Below are 25294 nucleotides of genomic sequence, written 5' to 3'. Positions count from 1 at the left end.
ACCTCCTTGTGGTCGCTATAATGTGGTTCGTTCTCGGTGGGGCGAGTAGTGAGTTGAGCATGGATGCCACGGTGGATGGCATGAAGCCTCCACACGCACTATGTCTCCATGGCAACACGCTCAACGTGATGAGATGCACGGGTTGGAGGTCTCAGACGCGGAGGCAAACTGAGATTCGTCATCCGCCACCCGGATTGAGGCGAATCACTACGCGACCACGAGGACTTAGAGTGCATTGGGAATTGGGCATTCCAAATTGGGAGAAAAAGGGGAAAAATCCAAAAAAAATAAAAATCAAAAAAAAAATAAAAAGAACATTTCTATCCGTTCCTCACAGTAAACTATCGTATGGATTCAGAAGACTCGGAAAGTAGCGCACAAGTTGTATGGACTACATTTACGGTACTTTTCCTTCTCCTTTTATGTTCGACAGAAGAAAGTCATATGGGCTTGGAACAACATGAGGGTGAGTAAATTATGACAATTGTTACTCACCCTCATGTTGTTCTTCTGTGGAACAACATGAGGGTGAGTAAATTATGACAATTGACATTTTTGGGTGGATTATCCTTCAAGGCAGCGAACAGCGTAAAGCAAAGCATGATTCTAGCATTAGCTGTGAATGCAGATGTACAAAACGGCAGCGTTGGGTGAACAAAGCAGCATAGGAGAAAGACGGGAGTATTAACATGCCTCAAAACTCCTCAAAAAGACAAAAAGAAATGCTACGGAAAACGACAAGAAGCAGCGGATGCAACGCCGGTTACAAGCAGCAACTAATGAAAAGAGGGGGTGCTGAATCTACGACGACATTAAAAGACACAGCAGACAGATAGAGAAACTAGCTAGACACGGACGGAGAGACGAAAAGATATTGAACTTACTGCTTTAAAGTCTTTTAACCCAGTGGATGGGTTAACCACAGACCGTAATGATGTGGACGAGGAAACATGTCCTCTGTCCATATGCATCTTTCTGGCCACCGGAGCACCAAACGGTTGCCTATGAGCCATTGAACCGCTATACGTAACGGCTGAATTGTTTCCTGAAATAGTGTTAAAGACAAGAAAGATGACTCCCGAACTCCCAAAGACCATTTCAGATTCAGGAAAAGGCAGCTAGATTTCCAATGAAAATCTGATTAAAAGAATAATAGTTCTGTCATCATTTGTTCACCCTCGTGTCGTTCCAAACCCACATGACTTTCTTCCATAGAACACAAAAAGAGACATTTTTAAGAAACTGCATGTTGCCATTTCTCATACAATGAAAGCATACAGTAAAAATACACTATAAAAGTAGTCCATATCACTTGCACGCTATACTCCAACTCTTCTGAAGCCATACAATATCTTTGTGTGACGAACAGACACAAAATGTGAATATGCAAAAGTGCAAGTGAGATTTGAGAACTACAATGAAGGGGAAAAACTTCACTGAATAAAGACTTAAATTTCATTCTGTTCCTCACACAAAACTATCAAATATCTTCAGAAGACTTGGAATAAAGCACATTTGTAGTCATATAGACTGCTTTTATGGTGAGTTTTTTTGTAGCTTGACACAGCTGCTGTTCCCATTTGTGCTTGTTGCACAGGAAAGAGCAACGAGAACATTCTGCTAAACCTCTCCTTTTGTGTTTTAAAGGAAAAAGGAAAGTCATACCGGTTTGAAACGACATGAGGGTGAGTTAATGATAGAATTTGGGGGAACTAAAGCTCTAAAAGAGAGGAGAGAATGAGATTACAGTATTCAAGAAGATTTTTTACCGCTCCATCAGACAAGAAAATGAGAAAGTATCTACAGAAAAGCCTACTTAATATTCTAACACCGGGGTTTTCAAACTGGGGAACTCCCAGGTGGTCGCAAGGGGGTTCGCAAAATATTTTTTAGAAGAAAAAGAAAAGTGTAAAACATTTAGACATGATTTGACATTATTATAATTTCATTCTGAAAGCATGAGATTAATCACAATTATTTTATTCAATTGACAGCCATCGTTTTAAATATTGAGTGTATAAAAACTAATTTGCATATAAAAAAAAAAATCTTATTTGTAAGAAATAAAGGTTGTACTTCATTATTCTCTTTAAAGCTGCTTTGAAACAGTATTTATTGGAAAGTGCTATACAAATATATTTGAACTGAAATGTAAATGTTTCTCTTCGGGTTTAAATATCTTTATTAAGTATAATAGAAAAAAGACACTTTAATAAAAAATAAAAAAAATATATATATATATATTCCATTTAAAAAGTTTAAATGATTAATTTTGCTTTGGAACAAAGGTTTTTCTGTCAAGATATTCTCTTTGATTAAAGCAGTCAATGTTAGTTTTTGATAAGTGGATTTCAAACTCATCGGCAAGATGTTGTCCTTTATTGCCGAGACTATAAGCGCACAGCTCGTTAAACTTGCAACAACAAAAGTTTGACAAAAAAAATAAATTAAATTAAATGTTTTTAAGTGGTATAAATTAAGTTCCCTCAATGTAATTAAAATGTTGACTTTGACAGATTTCTATGTATTACATGTGACAAAATTAATTTACGTTCGTTCAACAAGACCTGATCAAATTAATTACGTTTTTGATGAACATTTTTTTTATTTATTATTTAATTGCATGGACTTTTTTTCATACTTTTTATTAAGTTGTATTTCAGTGTATTTGCTGTACTGCCTTAAATTTATGATTGACTCTTTTTTTTTTTTTTTTTTTTGTGACCATAATAACAATCTGAGAATCACCACTGAGAATAAAGGGACTCTGGATGCATTACGTAAATGAGAATGCGCTTAATTGTCATGAAAAGTTCAGTTGTTACATAATGTCGCTAAATCTTAATGGCCCTAAAAATGGGCTTCAATTTCTTTATGCAAAATGTAATTTCTTGGTTACTTTTCTTACTTTTTAAGGAACAGTTCACCCAAAAATGAAAATTCTCTCATCATTTACTCACCCTCATGTCATCCCAGATGTGTATGACTTTCTTTCTTTAGCAGAACACAAATGAAGATTTTTAGAAGAATATCTCAGCTCTGTAGGTTCATACAATGCAAGTGAATGGTGACCAGACATTTTGAAGCTCTAAAAATCACATAAATGCACCATAAAAATAATCCAGTGGTTTAATCCATATCTTCAGAAGTGATATGATAGGTGTTGGTCATAAACATATCAATATTAAGTCCTTTTTTACTATAAATCTCCACTTTCACTTTCTCCCTTTGTTTTAGGCGATTTGCATTCTTTGTGCATATCGCCACCTACTGGGCAGGGAGAAGAATTTATAGCAAATAATGACTTAAATATTGATCTGCTTCTCACTCACACTTATCATATTGCTTCTTAAAACTTGGATTAAACCACTGGAGTCGTATGGATTACTTTTATGCTGCCTTTATATGCTTTTTGAAGCTTCAAAGTTCTGGTCAACATTTGGTTGCATTGTTTGGACCTACAGAGCTGAAATATTCTCCTAAAGAAGAAAGAACGTCATACACATCTGGGATGACATGAGAGTGAGTAAATAATGAGAGAATTTTCATTTTTGGGTGAACTATCCCTTTAAATCTGGGGTGAAATATAATGAGCACTTGCTTTCAAGAGATTCACCTGAAAAATCAATGCATTATATAAGGTAAAAAAAAACAAAACAACTAATATGTAATCTGTGTGCATCAATAATTTGCAACATGAAAACACTTTAAAAGAGTTCAAAGACACAAAACGTCGAGATTAAAAATGTTAAAGGTGTGAAACTGAGGCACATTCGTGAAAGAGTAGTCACAGAACTTGAACGAAATTCGCATGAACGAATTTAGCTAACCGTGGGAACTCTGGTGCACAGTTCAAGGGGGTGAACCACAAACTTTAGAAGATCTCACTTCTCTATCTCTCTCACCAAAACACACTGATCTTGTGCCATGGAGAGGAAGTTTTTTTCTTTAACTCAGAAAAGATAGTAGTGATACTACCAGTGCCCCACCCAAGCCCTTTTAATGCCTGTTATAGTAACAAACAATGCCCTGCACAGACCATAAACAGGAGAATGAATTAGTAGTGTAAACATCTCAATGTAAAGGTTACCCACTGGGATAGACTTAACTTAGAGGTGGTGAATATTCAATGTAAACACAAGCACATTGTGTTGGCGTCAAAGGTGACTTCAGATATACTGATATACTCACATTTAAAATTTCAGTGCCATTTTTGCCCCGAGCCCCAGTTAATTTCTGACCCTGATTGACGGTGTGTTTTGGCAAGCCTACAGCTCCATTTTTAAAACAAACCGGCAGATGTCGATCTTCAAATGCAATGCGAATGATCACTATCCTTGAGTCATGAAGCTCATTAAATTTAGGTCCGAAACACACTCTACAGAAGTACACAAATGCACAACGCTTCTAGCTAAACAAATGCAATTTCATGCATCGTTGCACTCCAAAATTTTTCTAACCGCAACGCAAATGCCCTTTTGCATTCTCAGCTGTGAATTCACTAGGAAAGAATTATGGCCATTTAAAGCGCTGTTTATTTGCACGCGCTGATATAACGAAGATCATGCAACAGCGCAAACACGCCCACAACATCTTGCACAGCACAATTCCGATCTTGTTACTCCAGGTAGATTTTCCCCTAATGTAAGTGACTTTAAATGAAAGCATCTGCTAAATGACTTCTTGAATTCAAGCTGGCTAAGTACTGGTTGTACAGCCCTTACTCACTCACCCACTCCGCAACCCACTCATAGTAGAGCCCGGGTAACCTCTACACCACAGATAACACTGCAGGAAACACTGACTCAGTTTGGATTAAAACAACAGCTGAGAACAGACTTTGATGATTGTGGTTTCACAGGCAAGTACATGATAGCGTTCATTCAAGATGTGTCTAGAGGTCAAAAGGGTTGAGTTTATAAGGGCTGTACAGGATGTATGTAGAGGACTACTACACAAACACAGCCATGTGTACATGAATGCATATGTGTGAAAACACAAACACACTTTCTCATGAACACAGACGTTCACATGTACACTCTCCCTTCTGGGAAATACTCCCTTATATATATATTAAACGTTGAAAGCCAGATGTTCTTTACCAACGTATCAAATTACACCGGCAGTAAAGTACGTGCACTGACAGATGACGTTTAATTGCAGGCAGAGAATATAATGTGCATGGTGGGTAACTGTAAGACGTCTCGGATTCGGAATGACACAAGAAATGCTGACACAGACACACGCTTGAAGAAACACACTTTATTATATTTTTAAGAACAGATGACAGAAAAGTCATCTTTGCGCATGTCTGATGTGCTGATACGGAGGCGTGAACATGCGTATGTAAAGGGTTCTCACTCTTTCGTATTTGTTTTTGCAAGAATAGTATCGTCTATGAGAATACAGCAAATGATCTCAGACATCTCAGCTCAGGAGGTGTTTTGAGTTCAGTTCACTTTATTTCCACAGAGCAGTTCCTTGTGAACGCAACTCTGCAGCCTATACATCTGTGACAAAAACATGTTCACCTCGAACCATGATTTATATTTCAGTGATTATTATCACCATTATAATTATTATGTTTACATTTAGAATTGTTTTTAGGTCTTAATATGTATTAGTAATTTTCCGCTGTCGTCATAGACGGAAAGTTGCGTGACGGTAAACGGAAAGGTGGTTATATATCATTTGTGCCCACTTCGTTATTTTAATTGCTTTTTCGTTTCGTTTGAAGTGCAATTTGACTTTAGAAATGTCTATTAAATTCAAATAAATGAATTTAATGGGGCCTGGGTAGCTCAGTGGTAAAATACGCTGGCTACCACCCCTGGAGTTCGCTAGTTCGCTAGTTTGAATCCCAGGGCGTGCTGAGTGACTCCAGCCAGGTCTCGTAAGCAACCAAATTGGCTCGGTTGCTAGGGAGGGTAGAGTCACATGGGGTAACCTCCTCGTGGTCGCTATAATGTGGTTTGTTCTCGGTGGGGCGCATGGTGAGTTGTGCGTGGTTGCCGCAGTGGATGGCGTGAAGCCTCCACATGCAGCTATGTCTCCATGGCAACGCGCTCAACAAGCCACGTGATAAGATGCGTGGGTTGACGGTCTCAGACGCGGAGGCAACTGGGATTCGTCCTCTGCCACCCGGACTGAGGCGAATCACTATGCGACCACGAGGACTTAGAGTGCATTGGGAATTGGGCATTCCAAATTGGGAGAAAAAGGGGAACCCCCCCCCAAAAATAAATGAATTTAATTTTCAATGCAAAATCACTAAAGCAAGAATATTCACCGATCCCTCAGCCGCGGGGGTTTAACGATGTAATTGGATATTGTGAATGAATGAATGTATGTTACATTTATATAGTGTTTTTTTGGACACTACACTCAAAGCCCTTTACACAGTGAACCAGTGTGCAACATCCACCTGGATGATGTGACGGCAGCCATAGTTGCCCAGCACACTCACCATAAACCTGCTAAAATTAACATTTTCATAATGTACCAATTTTTAACCCTTAAATGCATACTGTCTAAAATGCATACAATCTTTATTGAACCGGGACCTCATTCCAGCCCCATACCTCATCCATTTTTTTGGAGTAATGCACACACCTCTTTAGTCTTCCTCAACCTTTTCTCATGCATCGTCCTAAAAAATAAAATGCCAAAATAACATTTTCTTTTCCTAATTGTTTAATAACCAAAAGCGTATAGGGTATTTTGTGACCAGAGATATGTAATAGTGTTGCAATATATATTCTCACTTCTATAAATCATAATTCATATAATTATTTCATAACTATTTATATTTATTATTCACAGATTATATATTGTTTTGATTTATTATGAGACAAATTAAGTACTTTATTCATGCAAATTAATACTATATCACGTTAATTTCCTGTGTGACAATGGTGAATTATCAGTATTTATTACACGGCTCTCTGGAATACTCAATTCTGATTGGTCAATGGCGCCATCCAGTGGTCAGATATTGCTCTGTAACAACCGTACATCAAAAGAACTCCGACGCAAACCGGAGGTGGATTTCAGCTGTTCAGCGATTTCTTTCTTCTGAAATTACATAATTTCAATGCAAATCAATATTTTATGTCCATGTATTTATTTATTTGGTTAGTAGCCGTGTAATTAGTGGGATAATGTGCAGTCAGCCGGTTGTTATTGCAAAATAAACCCCTCGAGTCCTGATCACCCTGTCTTGGTTTATTGTGTGATAACCGGCTGACTGTACTTTATCCCTTACATGCATGTACACACATATTATACATACTATTTGTTACTCAAGGTGGCGCTGATGTTTCAGTGACTGACTTGATTTACATTTGACATTGTTATTTGACAAAGAAGCAATGTGGAAGTAAACTATAGCAAGTTTAACACATGAACTGTACGATTTGGCTATTGTAATTTGTATGTTTTAAGAGTAGCTCAATATGCATTTGACAGCCAGTTGAGTCTCATGAAATTCAAATGACAAATAAAATAGCAAATATAACAGAATATATTCTATTTTTTTTTTTCTAATTGTTTTAATAACACTATGTAACGCAATTTTTGTTCCTGGGTAGTAAGTGTTATTTCCTAATTGCATACGCCTCAAAAGTATTGAAAATGGCTATTATTCCACACAAACTTTGCTTTTGTGACCAGGACAGTGATATTATGAAATTTACCAATTTCCAATGAGAAAACGGGCGAATTTGAGTCTTTTTGTTCACATAAAGTCAGAAAAAAACAACATATGAATCCAAATTAACATGTATTTATACTAAAGTAATACAAAAATGACTACAAAAGATTTAGAAGTGAGTAGTTTTTTGAGATTTACGATTATACTGTAAATCACTTTCACGAATCGGCCCCCAAATATAGTCTCCCATCATGTTCTCCTTATACTGTCCTTGGTGGCGGCGTTCAAAGTCCAGTATATCCTGATGGAAGCGCTCGCCTTGATCCTCCGAGTACGCTCCCATGTTCTCCTTGAATTTATCAAGATGAGCATCAAGGATATGGACTCTGAGGGACATCCTACATCCCATTGTGCCATAGTTCTTCACCAGAGTCTCAACCAGCTCCACATAGTTTTCGGCCTTGTGATTGCCCAGGAAGCCCCGAACCACTGCGACAAACTGTTCCAAGCCGCTTTCTCCTTACTAGTGAGCTTCTTGGGGAATTCATTGCACTCCAGGATCTTCTTTATCTGTGGTCCGACGAAGACACCGGCTTTGACCTTTGCCTCAGACAGTTTAGGGAAGAAGTCTTGAAGGTACTTGAAGGCTGCCGACTCCTTATCTAGAGCTCTGACAAATTGTTTCATAAGGCCCAATTTGATGTGCAGTGGTGGCATCAGCACCTTCCGAGGGTCCACCAGTGGCTCCCACTTGACGTTGTTCCTCCCCACACAGAACTCGGTCCGCTGTGGCCAGTCCCGCCTGTGGTAGTGCACCTTGGTGTCCGTGCTGTCCCAAAGGCATCCCAAAAAAAACATTTTAAAATTAAAAACTTAATTTTAAAAACAAAAAATTCCGAGCAACAATTGAAAAAGAGTTTTTTTGCAGTGCTCGCAGGTGAAATGAGGTGCCCAGGGTTTGTCTTGATCCCCGACAGGCATGCCGAAATATGCCTTGTAGGCCTCACATATCTTAGCAGATGCTTCCACGGAGTACTTTTTCACTCTTTGTCTTGATAAATTGGCCGCAGACGTAGCAAAACACATCTGCCGGATGCATGCAGCCTCTTGATGCCATCTCAGAAAAATGCAGATATGTATCCACTTAGGCAGCTGCAACTAAACTGAACTGGTGTGCTTAAGGCCCCTGTATTTATATTACTGGAAAGTTCTAGAAAGTTCTAGAAGTTATTCCAAGTTTACTGAGCAATGAATCTATCTGGAATGTTCTGGAAAATAGGTAAATTTCTAAATATCACTGTCCTGGTCACAAAAGCAAAGTTTGTGGGGAATAATAGCCATTTTCTATACTTTTGAGGCGTAAGCAATTAGGAAATAACACTTACTACCCAGGAACCAAAAAATAAATAAAATAAAAAAATAATTTGTTGCATGGTGTAATCGTTTGAAAATGTGACACTATATAGGTATTTTTTATATCCATTTGTGATAGATGTAAGTGCCAGATCACTAAAAGACCTGAGGTATGTTATAATGTTTGGCAAAACACCCATGTATTTAAGGTTTAACAGCATTATTTGCAAGAGGATTTCTTTCATACAGTGGTGTGAAAAAGTGTTTGCCCCCTTCCTGATTTTCTTATTTTTTTGCATGTTTGTCACACTTAAATGTTTCAGATCATCAAACAAGTTTAAATATTAGTCAAATGATAACACAAGTAAACACAAAATGCAGTTTATAAATGAAGGTTGTTATTATTAAGGGAAAACAAAATCCAAACCTACAAGGCCCTGTGTGAAAAAGTGTTTGCCCCACCTGTTAAAACATAACTTAACTGTGGTTTATCACACCTGAGTTCAATTTCTCTAGCCACACCCAGGCCTGATTACTGCCACACCTGTTCTCAATCAAGAAATCACTTAAATAGGACCTGCCTGACAAAGCGAAGTAGACCAAAAGATCTTCAAAAGCTAGACATCATGCCGAGATCCAAAGGAATTCAGGAACAAATGAGAAAGAAAGGAATTGAGATCTATCAGTCTGGAAAAGGTTATAAAGCCATTTCTAAAGCTTTGGGACTCCAGAGAACCAGAGTGAGAGCCATTATCACAAATGGCGAAAACATGGAACAGTGGTGAACCTTCCCAGGAGTGGCTGGCCGACCAAAATTACCCCAAGAGCGCAACGACGACTCATCCAAGAGGTCACAAAAGACCCCACAACAACATCCAAAGAACTGCAGGCCTCACTTGCCTCAGTTAAGGTCAGTGTTCATGACTCCACCATAAGAAAGAGACTGGGCAAAAATGGCCTGCATGGCAGAGTTCCAAGACGAAAACCACTGCTGAGCAAAAAGAACATTAAGGCTCGTCTCATTTTTCCCAGAAAACATCTTGATGATCCCCAAGACTTTTGGGAAAATACTCTGTGGACTGACGAGACAAAAGTTGAACTTTTTGGAAGGTGTGTGTCCCATTACATCTGGTGTAAAAGTAACACTGCATTTCAGAAAAAGAACATCATACCAACAGTAAAATATGGTGGTGGTAGTGTGATGGTCTGGGGCTGTTTTGCTGCTTCAGGACCTGGAAGACTTGCTGTGATAAATGGAACCATGAATTCTGCTGTCTACCAAAAAATCCTGAAGGAGAATGTCCGGCCATCTGTTCGTGACCTCAAGCTGAAGCGAACTTGGGTTCTGCAGCAGGACAATGATCCAAAACACACCAGCAAGTCCACCTCTGAATGGCTGAAGAAAAACAAAATGAAGACTTTGGAGTGGCCTAGTCAAATGTCCTGACCTGAATCCTATTGAGATGCTGTGGCATGACCTTAAAAAGGCAGTTCATGCTCGAAAACCCTCCAATGTGGCTGAATTACAACAATTCTGCAAAGATGAGTGGGCCAAAATTCCTCCACAGCGCTGTAAAAGACTCATTGCAAGTTATTGCAAATGCTTGATTGCAGTTGTTGCTGCTAAGGGTGGCCCAACCAGTTATTAGGTTTAGGGGGCAATCACTTTTTCACACAGGGCCATGTAGGTTTGGATTTTGTTTTCCCTTAATAATAACAACCTTCATTTAAAAACTGCATTTTGTGTTTACTTGTGTTATCTTTGACTAATATTTAAACTTGTTTGATGATCTGAAACATTTAAGTGTGACAAACACGCAAAAAAATAAGAAATCAGGAAGGGGGTAAACACTTTTTCACACCACTGTATGTACGCAAAATGGACATAACTGAAATAAACCCAAACGAATCAGAATCGATTTGAAATGAAATCGAATCAAGAGCTTGTGAATCAGAATTGAATCAAACTTGAAAATCTGTTTTAATACCCAGCCCTATCTTATACACACACACACACACACACACACACACACACAAAACACACACTTATATGGGTAGCTCTGCATATAGTGAAATCTCATCGGTCCAAAACCTTTTCTTTTTATTCTTCTTTTTTGGTGTTTGTGATTTGAATGATAGCTATGTCGTTATTTACTCACTTCTGTGTTTTCCAAACCCATGTGACTTTCTTCCGTAGAACAAAAAAGCAGATGTTTTCCAGTAGATATTTTAAAGCAGACCAAAGAGCACGTTTCTACATCATCAAACTTGACATTTCAAGATTGGTTTTTAGGATCCAAAAGCATTTGGCATCACAGATGTCAAACCTGCCGCCACGTGTTTTCATGTGGCAGGTCTGAATATGTGCAAATGCAAAAAACAATTTTGAGAGCTGCAGAGAGGATTTTCAGTGAATTAAGACTTCAGTCTCAATCTGTTTGTGACACAAAGCTATCATATGGCTTTAGAAGACTTTCTGCGAAACATCTCCTTTTGTGTTCCACAGAAGAAAGTCATACATGTTTGAAACAACATGAAGGTGAGCAAATGATGACAATTTGTACAAACCGCGGACTAACTCATCTACCTGACCGCATGACGCTGCAGTGTTAAAATATTTCACGCCAAGACGACGCTTATCTTCCCAGCAACAGCTGTCCTGTCATGAGTTCACCAGCTCACTGAAGTGTTTCGATATCTCCAAAATAGGGAAGTATTTTTTACTTTCCATTATCAGATTCACTGTGCGTGATCTGTTTTAATATTGAGATTGTTGTGAAATGTTTGCTGGTGTAGATGTGGCTTGGGAGGCCTGCAGATTGGTTGAGAATTAAATGGTTCAATACAAGATTAGTTCAATGTTCTTCTTTTTTTTTTTAATGCATGATTTCCTGTAAAGCTGCTTTGAAAAGATGTGTGTTGTGAAAAGCGCTATACAAATAAAAATGACTTGACTTACTGACCTATGTACAGCTTCTGTGGCATGCTGTTAATTACAAAGCAAAAATTGTGTTTGCAGTAATTCACTTGCAATGGAAGCTTATGGGGTAAGACATTGCAACAAGATAAAAGTAAAAATTCACATGCTTTATAAAGTAAACATTATACATGATGAAAACATGAAAATAACATGCAATTGAACAACTTTACAGCTAAAATAGCAAACATATTTGCACAGAATAGTTCATACAGTATGAGCGCTTCAACAAAAATTCAAGCTGCACTGCTTTCAAACCCTTCAGGATGCTTGCCCCATAGACTTCCACTGTAAACACAATTTATGCTTGTTTTTCAGGGTCAACCGAAACACGATCCAAAAATAATGGTCAGACGATAAATATAATGGCTGTTGTTTTATTTGAAATCCTTGATTTAGACCTTATTCATAGAAATCTGTTTAAAGATTTGGCTGTAGACATTACAGTTGTAACATTTGGTTTCAGTTGTTTGTATATGCTTTTTATCCCACAAAACACAATTAAATGTAATGCATTACTAAACCAGACAAACATTTAATTTTAAGGTTTATATTAGGCTCTCCAACTTTTCTGCTTTACCACAGAAAAAAAAACAAACAGAAAAACAAACAGATAGTCAATTCTTTTTTATATCATTTAAACATACACACACACACACACACACACACACACACACACACACACACGCTAATATGACAACATGGATTATGAGATCACTACATCATAAACACACACACACTCACAGATGGCAGGAGTTTTACTCACCATAAGAAGGTGGCGCTGGTCTCTGAGGTATTTTTGGAAGGGGAAGAGGGTATGTCGGCTTTCGGCCAGTCAGCTGTGAGCCCTTGAGAAAAAGCACAGATCAGATTGTTGCATCTACACAACTAACTAACCAAACATAGTTTTTTTTACACATGCAATGAAGGAAACAAGATTTCCTATTTACAAAAAATACTGCAAAGTGTTTAACTCAGTGTGTGGTGACTAGTTATATGTGATATTACTTACAGTTTATTAGTAGGGTTTTTTTTAAATACCAGAACCAAACAAGTAGTTTGGTAGTTTTAGTAGCAAAATACTACGGAGTATTTTACAAACACCATAGTAAAATACTCGGACACTTTCTGTGCTACAGTTGAGTGGCACTGCAACAAATAAATCAGCAGCACGAAACATTCAGAGCAATCAGTGTAGTCCGATTCCCAAACGAATGACTCTTATGAGCCCATTCTTTTGAATCAACAGCGCAAAACAAGCACCGCGACTAGTGTAGTTCGATTCCCAAACGAATGACTCTTATGAGCCCATTCATTTGAATCGACAGAGCAAAACATGCACCGCGACTAGTGTAGTTCGATTCCCAAACAAATGACTCTTATGAACCCATTCTTTTGAATCGACAGAGCAAAACATGCACCGCGACTAGTGTAGTTCGATTCCCAAACAAATGACTCTGAGCCCGTTCTTTTGAATCGACAGAGCAAAACATGCACCGTGACTAGTGTAGTTCGATTCCCAAACAAATGACTCTGAGCCCGTTCTTTTGAATCGACAGAGCAAAACATGCACCGCGACTAGTGTAGTTCGATTCCCAAACGAATGACTCTTATGAGCCCGTTCTTTTGAATCGACAGTGCAAAACATGCACCACGACTAGTGTAGTTCGATTCCCAAACAAATGACTCTTATGAGCCCGTTCTTTTGAATCGACAGAGCAAAACATGCACCACGACTAGTGTAGTTCGATTCCCAAACGAATGACTCTTATGAGCCCGTTCTTTTGAATCGACAGTGCAAAACATGCACCACGACTAGTGTAGTTTGATTCCCAAACAAATGACTCTGAGCCCGTTCTTTTGAATCGACAGAGCAAAACATGCACCGCGACTAGTGTAGTTCGATTCCCAAACGAATGACTCTTATGAGCCCGTTCTTTTGAATCGACAGAGCAAAACATGCACCGCGACTAGTGTAGTTCGATTCCCAAACGAATGACTCTTATGAGCCCATTCATTTGAATCGACAGAGCAAAACATGCACCGCGACTAGTGTAGTTCGATTCCCAAACAAATGACTCTTATGAACCCATTCTTTTGAATCGACAGAGCAAAACATGCACCACGACTAGTGTAGTTCGATTCCCAAACGAATGACTCTTATGAGCCCATTCTTTTGAATCGACAGAGCAAAACATGCACCGCGACTGGTGTAGTTCGATTCCCAAACAAATGACTCTTATGAGCCCATTCTTTTGAATCGACAGTGCAAAACATGCACCGCGACTAGTGTAGTTCGATTCCCAAACAAATGACTCTTATGAGCCCATTCTTTTGAATCGACAGAGCAAAACACGCACCGCGACTAGTGTAATCCAATTCCCAAACAAATGACTCTTATGAGCCCATTCTTTTGAATCGACAGAGCAAAACACGCACCGCGACTAGTGTAGTTCGATTCCCAAACAAATGACTCTTATGAGCCCATTCTTTTGAATCGACAGTGCAAAACATGCACCACGACTAGTGTAATCCAATTCCCAAACTAGTGACTCTTATAAGCCCATTCTTTTGAATCGACAGCGCAAAACATGCACCATGACTAGTGTAGTTCGATTCCCAAACGAATGACTCTTATGAGCCCGTTCTTTTGAATCGACAGAGCAAAACATGCACCGCGACTAGTGTAGTTCGTTTCCCAAACAAATGACTCTTATGAGCCCATTCTTTTGAATCGACAGCGCAATTAATTATTAATGGAAACGTTAAGGAACCAGAATCGTTAAATCGGGATCAGAACCAGAATCACTAATTTACCTTACCATTACCATTCCCATTTATTGGTCACACTGGAAATAGATACACCATTCAATTGTGGGAAACAGTATTTCATGCAGTGTGCTCTTGGTATCATTGTATTCCATTCATAAAGAAATTGTGCATTCTATGTGCATTATACACATACTGCAGAAATAATAGTACGAGAAGTATGACATTCCAAACAAGTCTACATTTATTTTACAATTTTGACTTAAATTTGCATGTTAGCATATAATAAAGGGGTTGAGTGCACATAATTCCTGATAAACTATTTTCTAATACCATGTGACATCTAGAAACAAGTAATTTATGTATTCTTTTAATGGAAGGACTGTTGAAAAGCTTAATTCTTTGTGCCATCTAACATACCTTTGACATATGAGAAAAATCTGCGAAACCACTTTTCCCTCCGAAAGAGTCGCTACTGAATGGGTCTGATGCAGCAAACGGATCTGTTTATGAAAGAGAGAGAGAGAGAGAGAGAGAGCACAAGCAAATGATTTTATGGAAACATCTAGTAACACAACAGTAATAATAACCTCAAACATATCAGCCCATGGCCAAATTCAGTTATGTCAGTTTAGTGAGCAGCTCGGGCAAAAAAAGACAGGTGCTATTTTAAGTGTGCGGCTTCTATGTGGCCAGTGTTTGCCATTTTCCATGACTTTAAGCTCCTGAAAAGAACACATTTGGTTTTCCATCTGCAGAGAGTGACGTATGTTTCTGATTAGCCAGTTACAACATTATGAAGGTGCACTGTTTGTGAAAGATTGTTTGCCCTGCTTGAACACTAATGTGTAGTTGGGACATTCCTACTATTCAATTGAATTCCCCCATCATATATGTCTTATTTAAAAAAAATTACAATATCTTAATTACAATATCACATTTAAGTGAACAAAGGGGTGACTTACATAATTTTACAACTTTGGTTTAAGTTTGGTTTGAAACTACAATCCCATGAAGCATTGCGAATGACGGAACTGAATTAAAAACAATGGAAAAATATATATGAATGATATAAAGTCATTGATTATAAGTGTATAAAGTATACTGCAAAATTGTCATATATATATATGTGTGTTAATATGTAGTTTGCGAGCGTAGAGAGAGCGACTCGATAGCATCATGGGAGTGGGCGATCACTGCAGAGCTCTTTTGGCGCACTTTGTTTGGTGCAATTCCCTAATTGGTGGATTTTTCACTTCAGGATCATGGGTAGTATTCCTTACCAGAAATCCTGCTATTAAACACGATTTTGACAGAAGAATATATCATTGATTAACAACCCCGGAGCTCATGGTAGGTCTGTCTTTAAAGGTTTATAAGTTATCTTTAAAACTCAATTCCCCTATGGAAAAAATAAATTGTATTTTTTAGTAGGAGGACTGGGTAGCTCAGCGAGTAAAGACGCTGACTATCACCCCTGGAGTCGTGAGTTCAAATCCAGGGCGTGCTGAGTGACTCCAGCCAGGTCTCCTAAGCAACCAAATTGGCCCGGTTGCTAGGGAGGGTAGAGTCACATGGGGTAACCTCCTCGTGGTCACTGTAATGTGGTTATTGCTCTCGGTGGGGTGCGTGGTGAGTTGTGCGTGGATGCCGTAGAGAATAGCGTGAAGCCTCCACACGTGCTACATCTCCGCGGTAACACACTCAACAAGCCACGTGATAAGATGCGCAGATTGACGGTCTCAGACAGGGAGGCAACTGAGATTCGTCCGCAGCCACCCGGATCAAGGCGAGTCACTACGCCACCACGAGGACTTAGAGCGCATTGGGAATTGGGCATTCCAAATTGGGGAGAAAATAAAATAAATAAATGGGATTTTTACTTCCCGAACCAGACTGTTGCGCTCTTTGAAATATTCCAAACAAACCAGGTTTTCTCTGGATAATGTTTTAATTGGTAATCAATTCATAGGTTTCTTCCTGTGTCCTCAATTTCACTTTCCATCTTGTTAGTCTTCTGTAATATCTCTTTAACTAACAAAAGCCAGTTCCTTAATGACATCATCCTCAAGGAAGTGACATCATTTTTGGCAAGTCAACAACAGCACAAACATCAGTGACTATTATCAACAGATTTAATGAATTCTGTGATGCTTTGTGCTATTAGCTGGCTTATCGAAACATTACATCCTATTTGATCAAATTAGAAAAAACATTATGATATGATGGTCCAAAAGTATCAAGTTGACACAAGCTAACTGTCAATCCCTCACTGAGCAATGGCTAGCTCTTTATTTTCATCCAATTAATTTTCTTGCTTTTGTGTAAATAACCAAGTTACGGTTTATAAAATTAAAGTGCTCTGAACATGATCAGAGCACATTTCTCATGGTCTAGTAAGCACTTCTATAGAAATACTTCAGCAAATTATGATAAAAGCATTTATTTAGTACAAGTTACAGAGTAGAAAAGGCACTACATAACAGGAAAGACCCAAAACCAAATGTATGTTAAGCCAATCTGTTTGTTGTGACACTGAGAAAGCTGAGCTAGTAAAACGTGTGTTTCCTCCATACATGTTACAAGTGTGAGACCACTAACAGTTCTGAACACACTTTCTAGTGTTCCCGTAAAAAGAGTTATTTTGGGAGCACAACCCTGATTCCTCCAACGAAACGCACAAAAACAGCTTACCTGTTCAGCGCATGAGGTGGACGTGGGAAAAAATGATGACAAGGAGAGACAGGAAAGGGACAGAACGCGAGAGAGAGACGGTTGTCTGTGTTCCAGTAGCACTTCTCCACTGACGTTTGGACTTTTCCGTTACGCTTAGCTACAAAGCGTCCCCTGTTCTAACGGGACAATTTTCAGAAAGCCTGTAGCTAAACACGTACAGAACACACGCACTATTAATAGGATCACGGCACAGGAAATTTTGTGGTAGTGCAGATAAAAATTGCTGACCACTCCCTTTTAAAAACACAATTGTGAAATGTGTACCTGTTCTTTATTTACATGGATAATCTGTTCTTGTATGGAGCATTGAAGCATTCAAAGCAGACGTAAGAGAATTTTGCTGCCAAGATTCCGATGAATGTGACGGTTATTACAGCATTCACGGACGGTGAAGCCATGTAAGACTCAGCTGGTTAAAACCATTATGCAATGGCTACTTTTCTACAACAGATGTAAAAGTTTTATGCATCATGTTTTGGACCCTTTTTGACAGGCTGATGACTAATTCAGACAGCTGTGTAATTCTAGCAAAAATGTATATCTATTTCCAATGTTTTTATTATTTAATGTAAATTTATATCATTACTCTGTGTTACATGACTCTCCACTTAAATACAACTAATCATCACTGTTGCAATGGGATTTCAAACAGCTGCTGAGGGAGTGATAGTAAATTAAGGATCTTTCTCTCTTCTGACTGTCGCAATCCATCTCTCTCTCTCTCTCTCTCTCTCTCTATTTTTTCCTCCTTTGGAAAGTCGTGGAAATGTAATAGTGGATTTTTTCCTTTTCCTGGTGGAGCATATGGGAACACAAAATGTATATTTGCTGTGCTTTCCCATTCACCGCTACATAAGTTTACCCCCACCATAGTTTACTTCTGTGTTCCAAATCGGGATATGTGAAAATCATCTATTATATGGTTATAATTAGAGAAGCACAGATATAGACAGAGAGCCAATAATTATTTTATATGCTTAATTATGTTGGCTTGACATGCTAAACCATGCTAGCAATACTTAGCAACATGCTAGCAATGCCAAGCTACATGCTTAAACATGTTAGCAATATTAGCTACATGCTAACAATGCCTAGCTACATGCCAAAACATGCTAGCAATGTTTAGCTTCATGCAAGCAATCCCTATCTACATGCTAAAACATGCTTGTAATGCCTAGCTCACTGATTAAACATGCTAACAATGCCTTACAACATGCTAGCAATGCCTAGCTACATGCTAAAACATGCTAGTAATGCCTAGCAACTTGCTAGCATTGCCTAGCTACATGCTTAAACATTCTAACAATGTCCAACAACATACTAGAAACACCGAACGAGACACCTAGCTATGCTAGAAATGCCTAGCTACATGCTAGCAACACCAAGCAACATACTAACAATGTCTAGCTACATGCTAACAATGCCTAGCTCAATGATTCAACATGCTAACAATGTCTAACATGCAAGCAACACCTAGCTACATGCAAAAAAATGTGCTAGCAATGCCTAGCAACATGCTAGCAATGCCTAGCTTCATGCCAAGCTACATGCAAGCAACACCTAGCATCTATCCATCCATCTGTCTGTCTGACTTTTTATCTAGCTAGTTGGTTGTTTTACTGTAATGTCTGTTTAACCATCAAACCTCAAACTTTTAAAACTATTTTACACTTTCAGACAAGACTTTGTCAAGCCAACATCAAAGTTTGCCTACAAACTTTCAGTCTATTTTTTGTTTCTCTGATTTGTGTGTAAATAGACAATAAATGATTTTAACACAGTATAAAAGATCTTTCGCTGATTAATACTTTTGTAGATATAGAGAAAGTGTTTAAGGAAGAACTGGAAAAAAACAAGATATGCTCTATTTGCTTCCAACATCGACTAATTCAGACTAATACAGATAATAAACAATAAAAACCTTTAAAATCCTCCCATATTGATATGATCGCTTTATATTCTGGTCTCTAGATATGGCTCGAGTCCATCTGTCAATGCAAGTCTAAAGGATTTTTTTTCCCTCATTTCATCACCCACCAGGCAAAAATCAATAGTAATAGTAGTGATTTCCTAAGCAAACAGCACTTTATTTTATTTGTATTTTCTGTCATCATAGTAAAGAGCTATAAAGTCTTGACTTTGATTTACTCAACTTCGACGCTGAATACTGTCTCTTTTGCATCTTCCTCCATTGATTATTGCTTGGTCATTGTATATAACCCCTGAGGTTGAAACGTGTGTAGATGTTGTTTTACAAGTTCTTACAGCTCTATCTCTGATCAACTCTATGAAATGAGCATCACAGCAGTACTGAGAAGACTGCCAGCTTCCTCAAACAGAAACTTCTCTTAGAAACATTACTGTACATTTATCTACAGAGACGAAAAGATAAGGACTGTAGAAGATTAAAAAAAACAAACAAATAAATAAACCCATGATGCCACTCTTATCTCTACTATAGGTAGACCGATATATCAGCAAAAATCAATGCCAATAGCATTTATAGTATGTATATATACAACTTTTCATCAGGTAAATATATATGCTATAAAAAGCTTACTTTGGTAAATACAAACATATAGAGCATTTTAACGGAGCCATGTCTGCCTGGTGCATTTCGGGCTTGTTTATAGTTAAAGGTCCCACGTTATACATAAAATCAAGATTTTTCAAGTTATCTTTGGGATTTTGATTGCACAATAAACTGCTTTTGGAATTTTATTCAAAACTATCAGCTGATTAATCAGTTATTAATTGGCCTTTTTCACCACCTTATTAATTGGTATCGGCAAAATCCACTATAGGAGGAACTCTAAATCTATTGTTAAAAACTATCGGCCCATTAATCAGTTACCTGCCTTTTCCACCACCTTAATTATTGGTACTGGCAAAATCCACTATCAGTCCAACTCTCAACCGATTGTTAAAACCTATTGGCTGATTAATCGGTTATCTGCATTTTCCACCACCTTAATTATTGGTATCGGCAAAATCCACTATCAGTCCAACTCTCAACCGATTGTTAAAAACTATCGGCTGATTAATCGGTTATCTGCCTTTTCCAGCACCTTAGTTAATGGTATTGGCAAAATCTACTATCGGTCCAACTCTCAACCGATTGTTAAAAACTATCAGCTGATTAATCGGTTATTTGCCTGTTTCCACGCACCTTAGTTATCGGTAATGGCAAAATCCACTATCGGTCCAACTCTCAACCGATTGTCAAAAACTATCGGCTGATTAATCGGTTGTCTGCATTTTCCAGCACCTTAGTTATCGGTATTGGCAAAATCCATTATCGGTCGAACTCTAAACCGATTGTTAAAAACTATCAGCTGATTAATCGGTTATCTGCATTTTCCAGCACCTTAGTTATTGGTATCGGTAAAATCCACTATCGGATGACATCTAATTTCTACACATCTCTAAAGCTGATGTGATTACTTTCTCTTGTCCCAGTTAATTCTTATACAGTAGACTTCCTTAAGGGTGTAAAAAACATTGATCTGTTTGTATGAGCAGCCTGACACGTCAACTTTTGGCTCAACCAAACCAATGAACAAAAATAATCCATTATATTTGTGGTTCGGAACCAACCAGATGAACTCCATACCTGAGTCTTTAGGTTTGGGACTCATTGTCATCTGACTGGTTCTTCTGCTGAAGGAGATGTCCTGTGAGACAGAAAGAGTGATAGAGAGAGAGAGAAAAAAAAAAGCAAATCATCATGGGAATGACAGAGCGCTAACGATCCTAAAGCATCTGCCAAAGCACAGTATGACGTTTTCTCACCACACGACCCAAAACATCAGTTCACATATGGCCACATCAAGTTCTTCAATTGTAAGTTCTTAGGAGAAGAATTTACTTTGTGGACTTGAGTTGTATTTAGCATTTTAAGAGACTAAAAGGCAGAAAGCTTAAAGGGATAGCACAACCACCCCCCTGTTCCAAATCGGTATGACTTTCTTTCTTCAGTGGAACACAAGATGAGAAACTGTGAATTGATGAGACTAACATTGTGCCTAACATCTCGTTTTGTGTTCCACAGAAGAAAGAAAGTCTTTTTAAAGTCAACTTTAAGAGTCGAGTAATTTTTACAACGTTGAAATACATTCTTCTATTCAGTCTAAATTGGAATTCTTCTCTGATTTTCCTAAAAGATGGATGTCAATCATTTGTCAAAGTAGGATGGTATAAATACACTATATTGCCAAAAGTATTCGCTCATCTGCCTTTAGACGCATGAACTTAAGTGACATCCCATTCTTAATCCATAGGGTTTAATATGCCGTCGACCCACCCTTTGCAGCTATAACAGCTTCAACTCTTCTGGGAAGGCTTTCCACAAGGTTTAGGAGTGTGTTTATGGGAATTTTTTACCATTCTTCCAGAAGCGCATTTGTGAGGTCAGACACTGATGTTGGACGAGAAGGCCTGGCTCGCAGTCTTCACTCTAATTCATCCCAAAGGTGCTCTATCGGGTTGAGGTCAGGACTCTGTGCAGGCCAGTCAAGTTCTTCCACACCAAACTCGCTCATCCATGTCTTTATGGACCTTGCTTTGTGCACTGGTGCGCAGTCATGTTGGAACAGGAAGGGGCCATCCCCAAACTGTTCCCACAAAGTTGGGAGCATGGAATTGTCCAAAATCTCTTGGTATGCTGAAGCATTCAGAGTTCCTTTCACTGGAACTAAGGGGCCAAGCCCAACTCCTGAAAAACAACCCCACACCATAATCCCCCCTCCACCAAACTTCACAGTTGGCACAATGCAGTCAGACAAGTACCGTTCTCCTGGCAACCGTCAAACCCAGACTCGTCCATCAGATTGCCAGATGGAGAAGCGTGATTCGTCACTCCAGAGAACGCGTCTCCACTGCTCTAGAGTCCAGTGGCGGCGTGCTTTACACCACTGCATCCGACGCTTTGCATTGCACTTGGTGATGTATGGCTTGGATGCAGCTGCTCGGCCATGGAAACCCATTCCATGAAGCTCTCTACGCACTGTTCTTGAGCTAATCTGAAGGCCACATGAACTTTGGAGGTCTGTAGCGATTGACTCTGCAGAAAGTTGGCGACCTCTGCGCACTATGCGCCTCAGCATCCGCTGACCCCGCTCTGTCATTTTACGTGGCCTACTGCTTCGTGGCTGATTTGCTGTCATTCCCAATCGCTTCCACTTTGTTATAATACCACTGACAGTTGACTGTGGAATATTTAGTAGCGAGGAAATTTCACGACTGGACTTGTTGCACAGCTGGCATCCTTTCACAGTACCACACTGGAATTCACTGAGCTCCTGAGAGCGGCCCATTCTTTCACAAATGTTTGTAGAAGCAGTCTGCATGCCTAGGTGCTTCATTTTATACACCTGTGGCCATGGAAGTGATTGGAACACCTGAATTCAATTATTTGGATGGGTGAGCGAATACTTTTGGCAATATAGTGTATGTACAAAATATGTGGTTCCAAATTTCCAGTGGTTTTTATTTTTCTTACCTTTAAATGGCCAGAGGAACTTTCACCGAATGGATTGGAATTAGCAAACGGATCTTTAAACGGGTCGCTCTGCTGGAACGGATCTCCACCAAATGGATCAGCTAGAAAACCCAAACAATAAATGCACACACACTACAGACTTCTGACTATGTAATTATAAACTGCTATAACATATTACTGTCTTTAAGTGTCATTAATAAATTCTGTTATAAATCATATTTCATTTAAAACAAGTATACACTGTATGTGGCACACAATAAAATGAGGATATCAATTAGTGAGACATCATTAAACTTAAGCAGATATTTGTATAATAAATACAAATAATAAAGCAAAATAAGAAAACACCATAATTTCTATAACTGAAATTTACCTAAATATTTATTTCATAAGTCAAGTTAGTAGTGTCACTACTTGTTGTTATTTACTACCAAATACAATCAGTGTGCATTTAAAGTGTTTCATGTAAAAGTTTAAGGTGATCACTCCGTCACAAAAGCCCACCTTTATTGAAGGGGTCAGTTCTAAAGGGGTCTTCTCTCTGAAAGGGGTCTGCATTCAGCGCCTGAGAGCTGGTACTGTTAAACAAGGCCATTCTGGACTTCACGAGCGAGTTCTCCTGAAACACACACTGCATTCAGTTTGTGTTTGAGGGGAAAATATTATCATTGTAATGAGTATGAAGATGGCAGCGTTCAGTTCTATAGGCCAGTGGGCTGCATTCTCATTTCCTGCACGGGGCCTTCTGATGTAAGACGTCAGAGGTGGCGCGCTTTGGAGGAAAAAGTGAGCCATTTGACAGAGAGTTAGTGTGTGGCATAATTACGCTAGCAATAACAAGAGTAAAGAGACCCTGAAGAAAATGTGTGCGTGGTGTATTTTTTCTGTAACCTTTTGAAGCAAGGTAAGGCAAAAGCGTATATTTAAATGCAAACAAACCTGTGTTGACTCAAGAACAGTGAAACTATGCAGCAAAGACAAGCATTAGGACTATTTTGGGTTGTTTTCAACTCGTTATCTACGGACAGCTTTTGTGCTGTCAATTACCACATAAAATAACTTCGACTCATTTCTCAGTTTATAGAAATGGTAATATACAGTAAAGCCTAGCAGGAAAGCCTGTAAATAAATACGTTTGGAAAGTATAACTGTAACACTTCAACATAAAATCTCTGGTAATTGACTGCATGCCAAAGATGTGGTACATTGACATTACGTAAAAAAAAAAAAATAAATAAAAATAAAATATTGCTTGTAGAGCAGGGAATGCCTGGATTGAAATGTCTCAAACTACGGTATCATCAACAAGAAAGGCAATTGTAAGGACTTTAATGATTCTTGTTCAGATTCTGATTCCTTTGAACGATTCTGGTTCTGATTCATTTACAAATAACGACACTGACTCAGATTAATATTACATGCAACAATTCCGGTTTTGATTCATATTGCACATAACGATTCTAGGGGTGTAAAAAAATAGTGTCATATTGTATTGTACGATACAATGCTCTCGATTCAATATCATATGCATCGTACGATTTATAAATAAATACATAAGTGTGATTAAAACCAAGCAATGCAATATTGAGAGCTGCGAAACAGTCTCCTCCCTGGAGAGGCAGCGTTGAGCGCTCACAGGAAAACAGAGGCACTAGAATACACAGGCGAGTTGATAGCTCGAAGATCGATGGCAAATGACAAGCAGATAGTAGGGTTACAGCTTGTCGAATTTGCCAAACAATTGTACATCAAACATGTTTTATTTACGCTGACATCACCGCACAAATCAATGGAAAGATATTATCTTTCTCGCAACAGAAAGATAGTTATTGTTTGTTTGTTTTTTTTTGTAGTGGCGCCCAGTCTTACGATCTCATCACATTCAATTCAGACTGCATCTTCAACACAGATAAAACATTTCTTTTGCCGTGGTGCTGTAGATTCCACTGGGCGCAAGTAGTAGTACGGTGCAAATACTTCATAGAAATCATTGAGTTCCAATCTAAAAATGTAAAAAATTAACCAGCTCTCGATTCCCAAGCCTAATAATCAAGACAATTTTAAAACATCAGCATAAATCCTCACCATTGCATCTGCGCTTGAGCTCTCCTCAGCGATGAGTTGGTCCAACTCTGCCAGACTGGTCGTGCTGTCATTGAGAGCTCTGCTGTAGCGCTCGATGGTTTTATTGAGTTCCTGTTGTCTCTCCTGTATCTCCCTCAGCTCACTGCGCGTCTGCAGGAATCAAAGATCACAACCAAAACATCACTCCACAAGCATCTACTGCAGCCGCTTTCACAAAGATGAC

At 38.7% G+C, this 25294-nt stretch overlaps 1 protein-coding gene across 12 annotated transcripts in view; it reads right to left on the bottom strand.

Moving 5' to 3' along the window:
* The window catches only part of LOC127441439 (epidermal growth factor receptor substrate 15-like 1), a 67122-nt gene that overhangs the window by 27288 nt on the left and 14540 nt on the right, over window positions 1–25294 (bottom strand). For 4 of the 12 annotated variants that reach the window (XR_007897307.1, XM_051698872.1, XM_051698874.1 and 1 more), the window contains exons 17-23: window positions 25072–25221; window positions 23491–23605; window positions 22987–23087; window positions 21100–21160; window positions 15171–15253; window positions 12748–12829; window positions 885–1045 (exon numbers count right to left, since the gene is read on the bottom strand). Coding sequence is in view for 11 of the 12 variants with exons in the window: in XM_051698872.1 (XP_051554832.1) it covers window positions 885–1045; window positions 12748–12829; window positions 15171–15253; window positions 21100–21160; window positions 22987–23087; window positions 23491–23605; window positions 25072–25221 (753 nt within the window). In the remaining variant the exon portion in view is untranslated. Of the gene's footprint in view, window positions 1–884; window positions 1046–3988; window positions 7075–7100; window positions 8481–12246; window positions 12556–12747; window positions 12830–15170; window positions 15254–21099; window positions 21161–22986; window positions 23088–23490; window positions 23606–25071; window positions 25222–25294 lie in introns of those variants that run through there. The other 8 variants (XM_051698876.1, XM_051698883.1, XM_051698877.1 and 5 more) reach the window with 5 other exon arrangements.

This window comes from Myxocyprinus asiaticus, chromosome 5 (assembly GCF_019703515.2).
Source record: "Myxocyprinus asiaticus isolate MX2 ecotype Aquarium Trade chromosome 5, UBuf_Myxa_2, whole genome shotgun sequence".
NCBI lineage: Eukaryota > Metazoa > Chordata > Actinopteri > Cypriniformes > Catostomidae > Myxocyprinus > Myxocyprinus asiaticus.
This window is presented reverse-complemented; position numbering and strand designations above follow the sequence as displayed.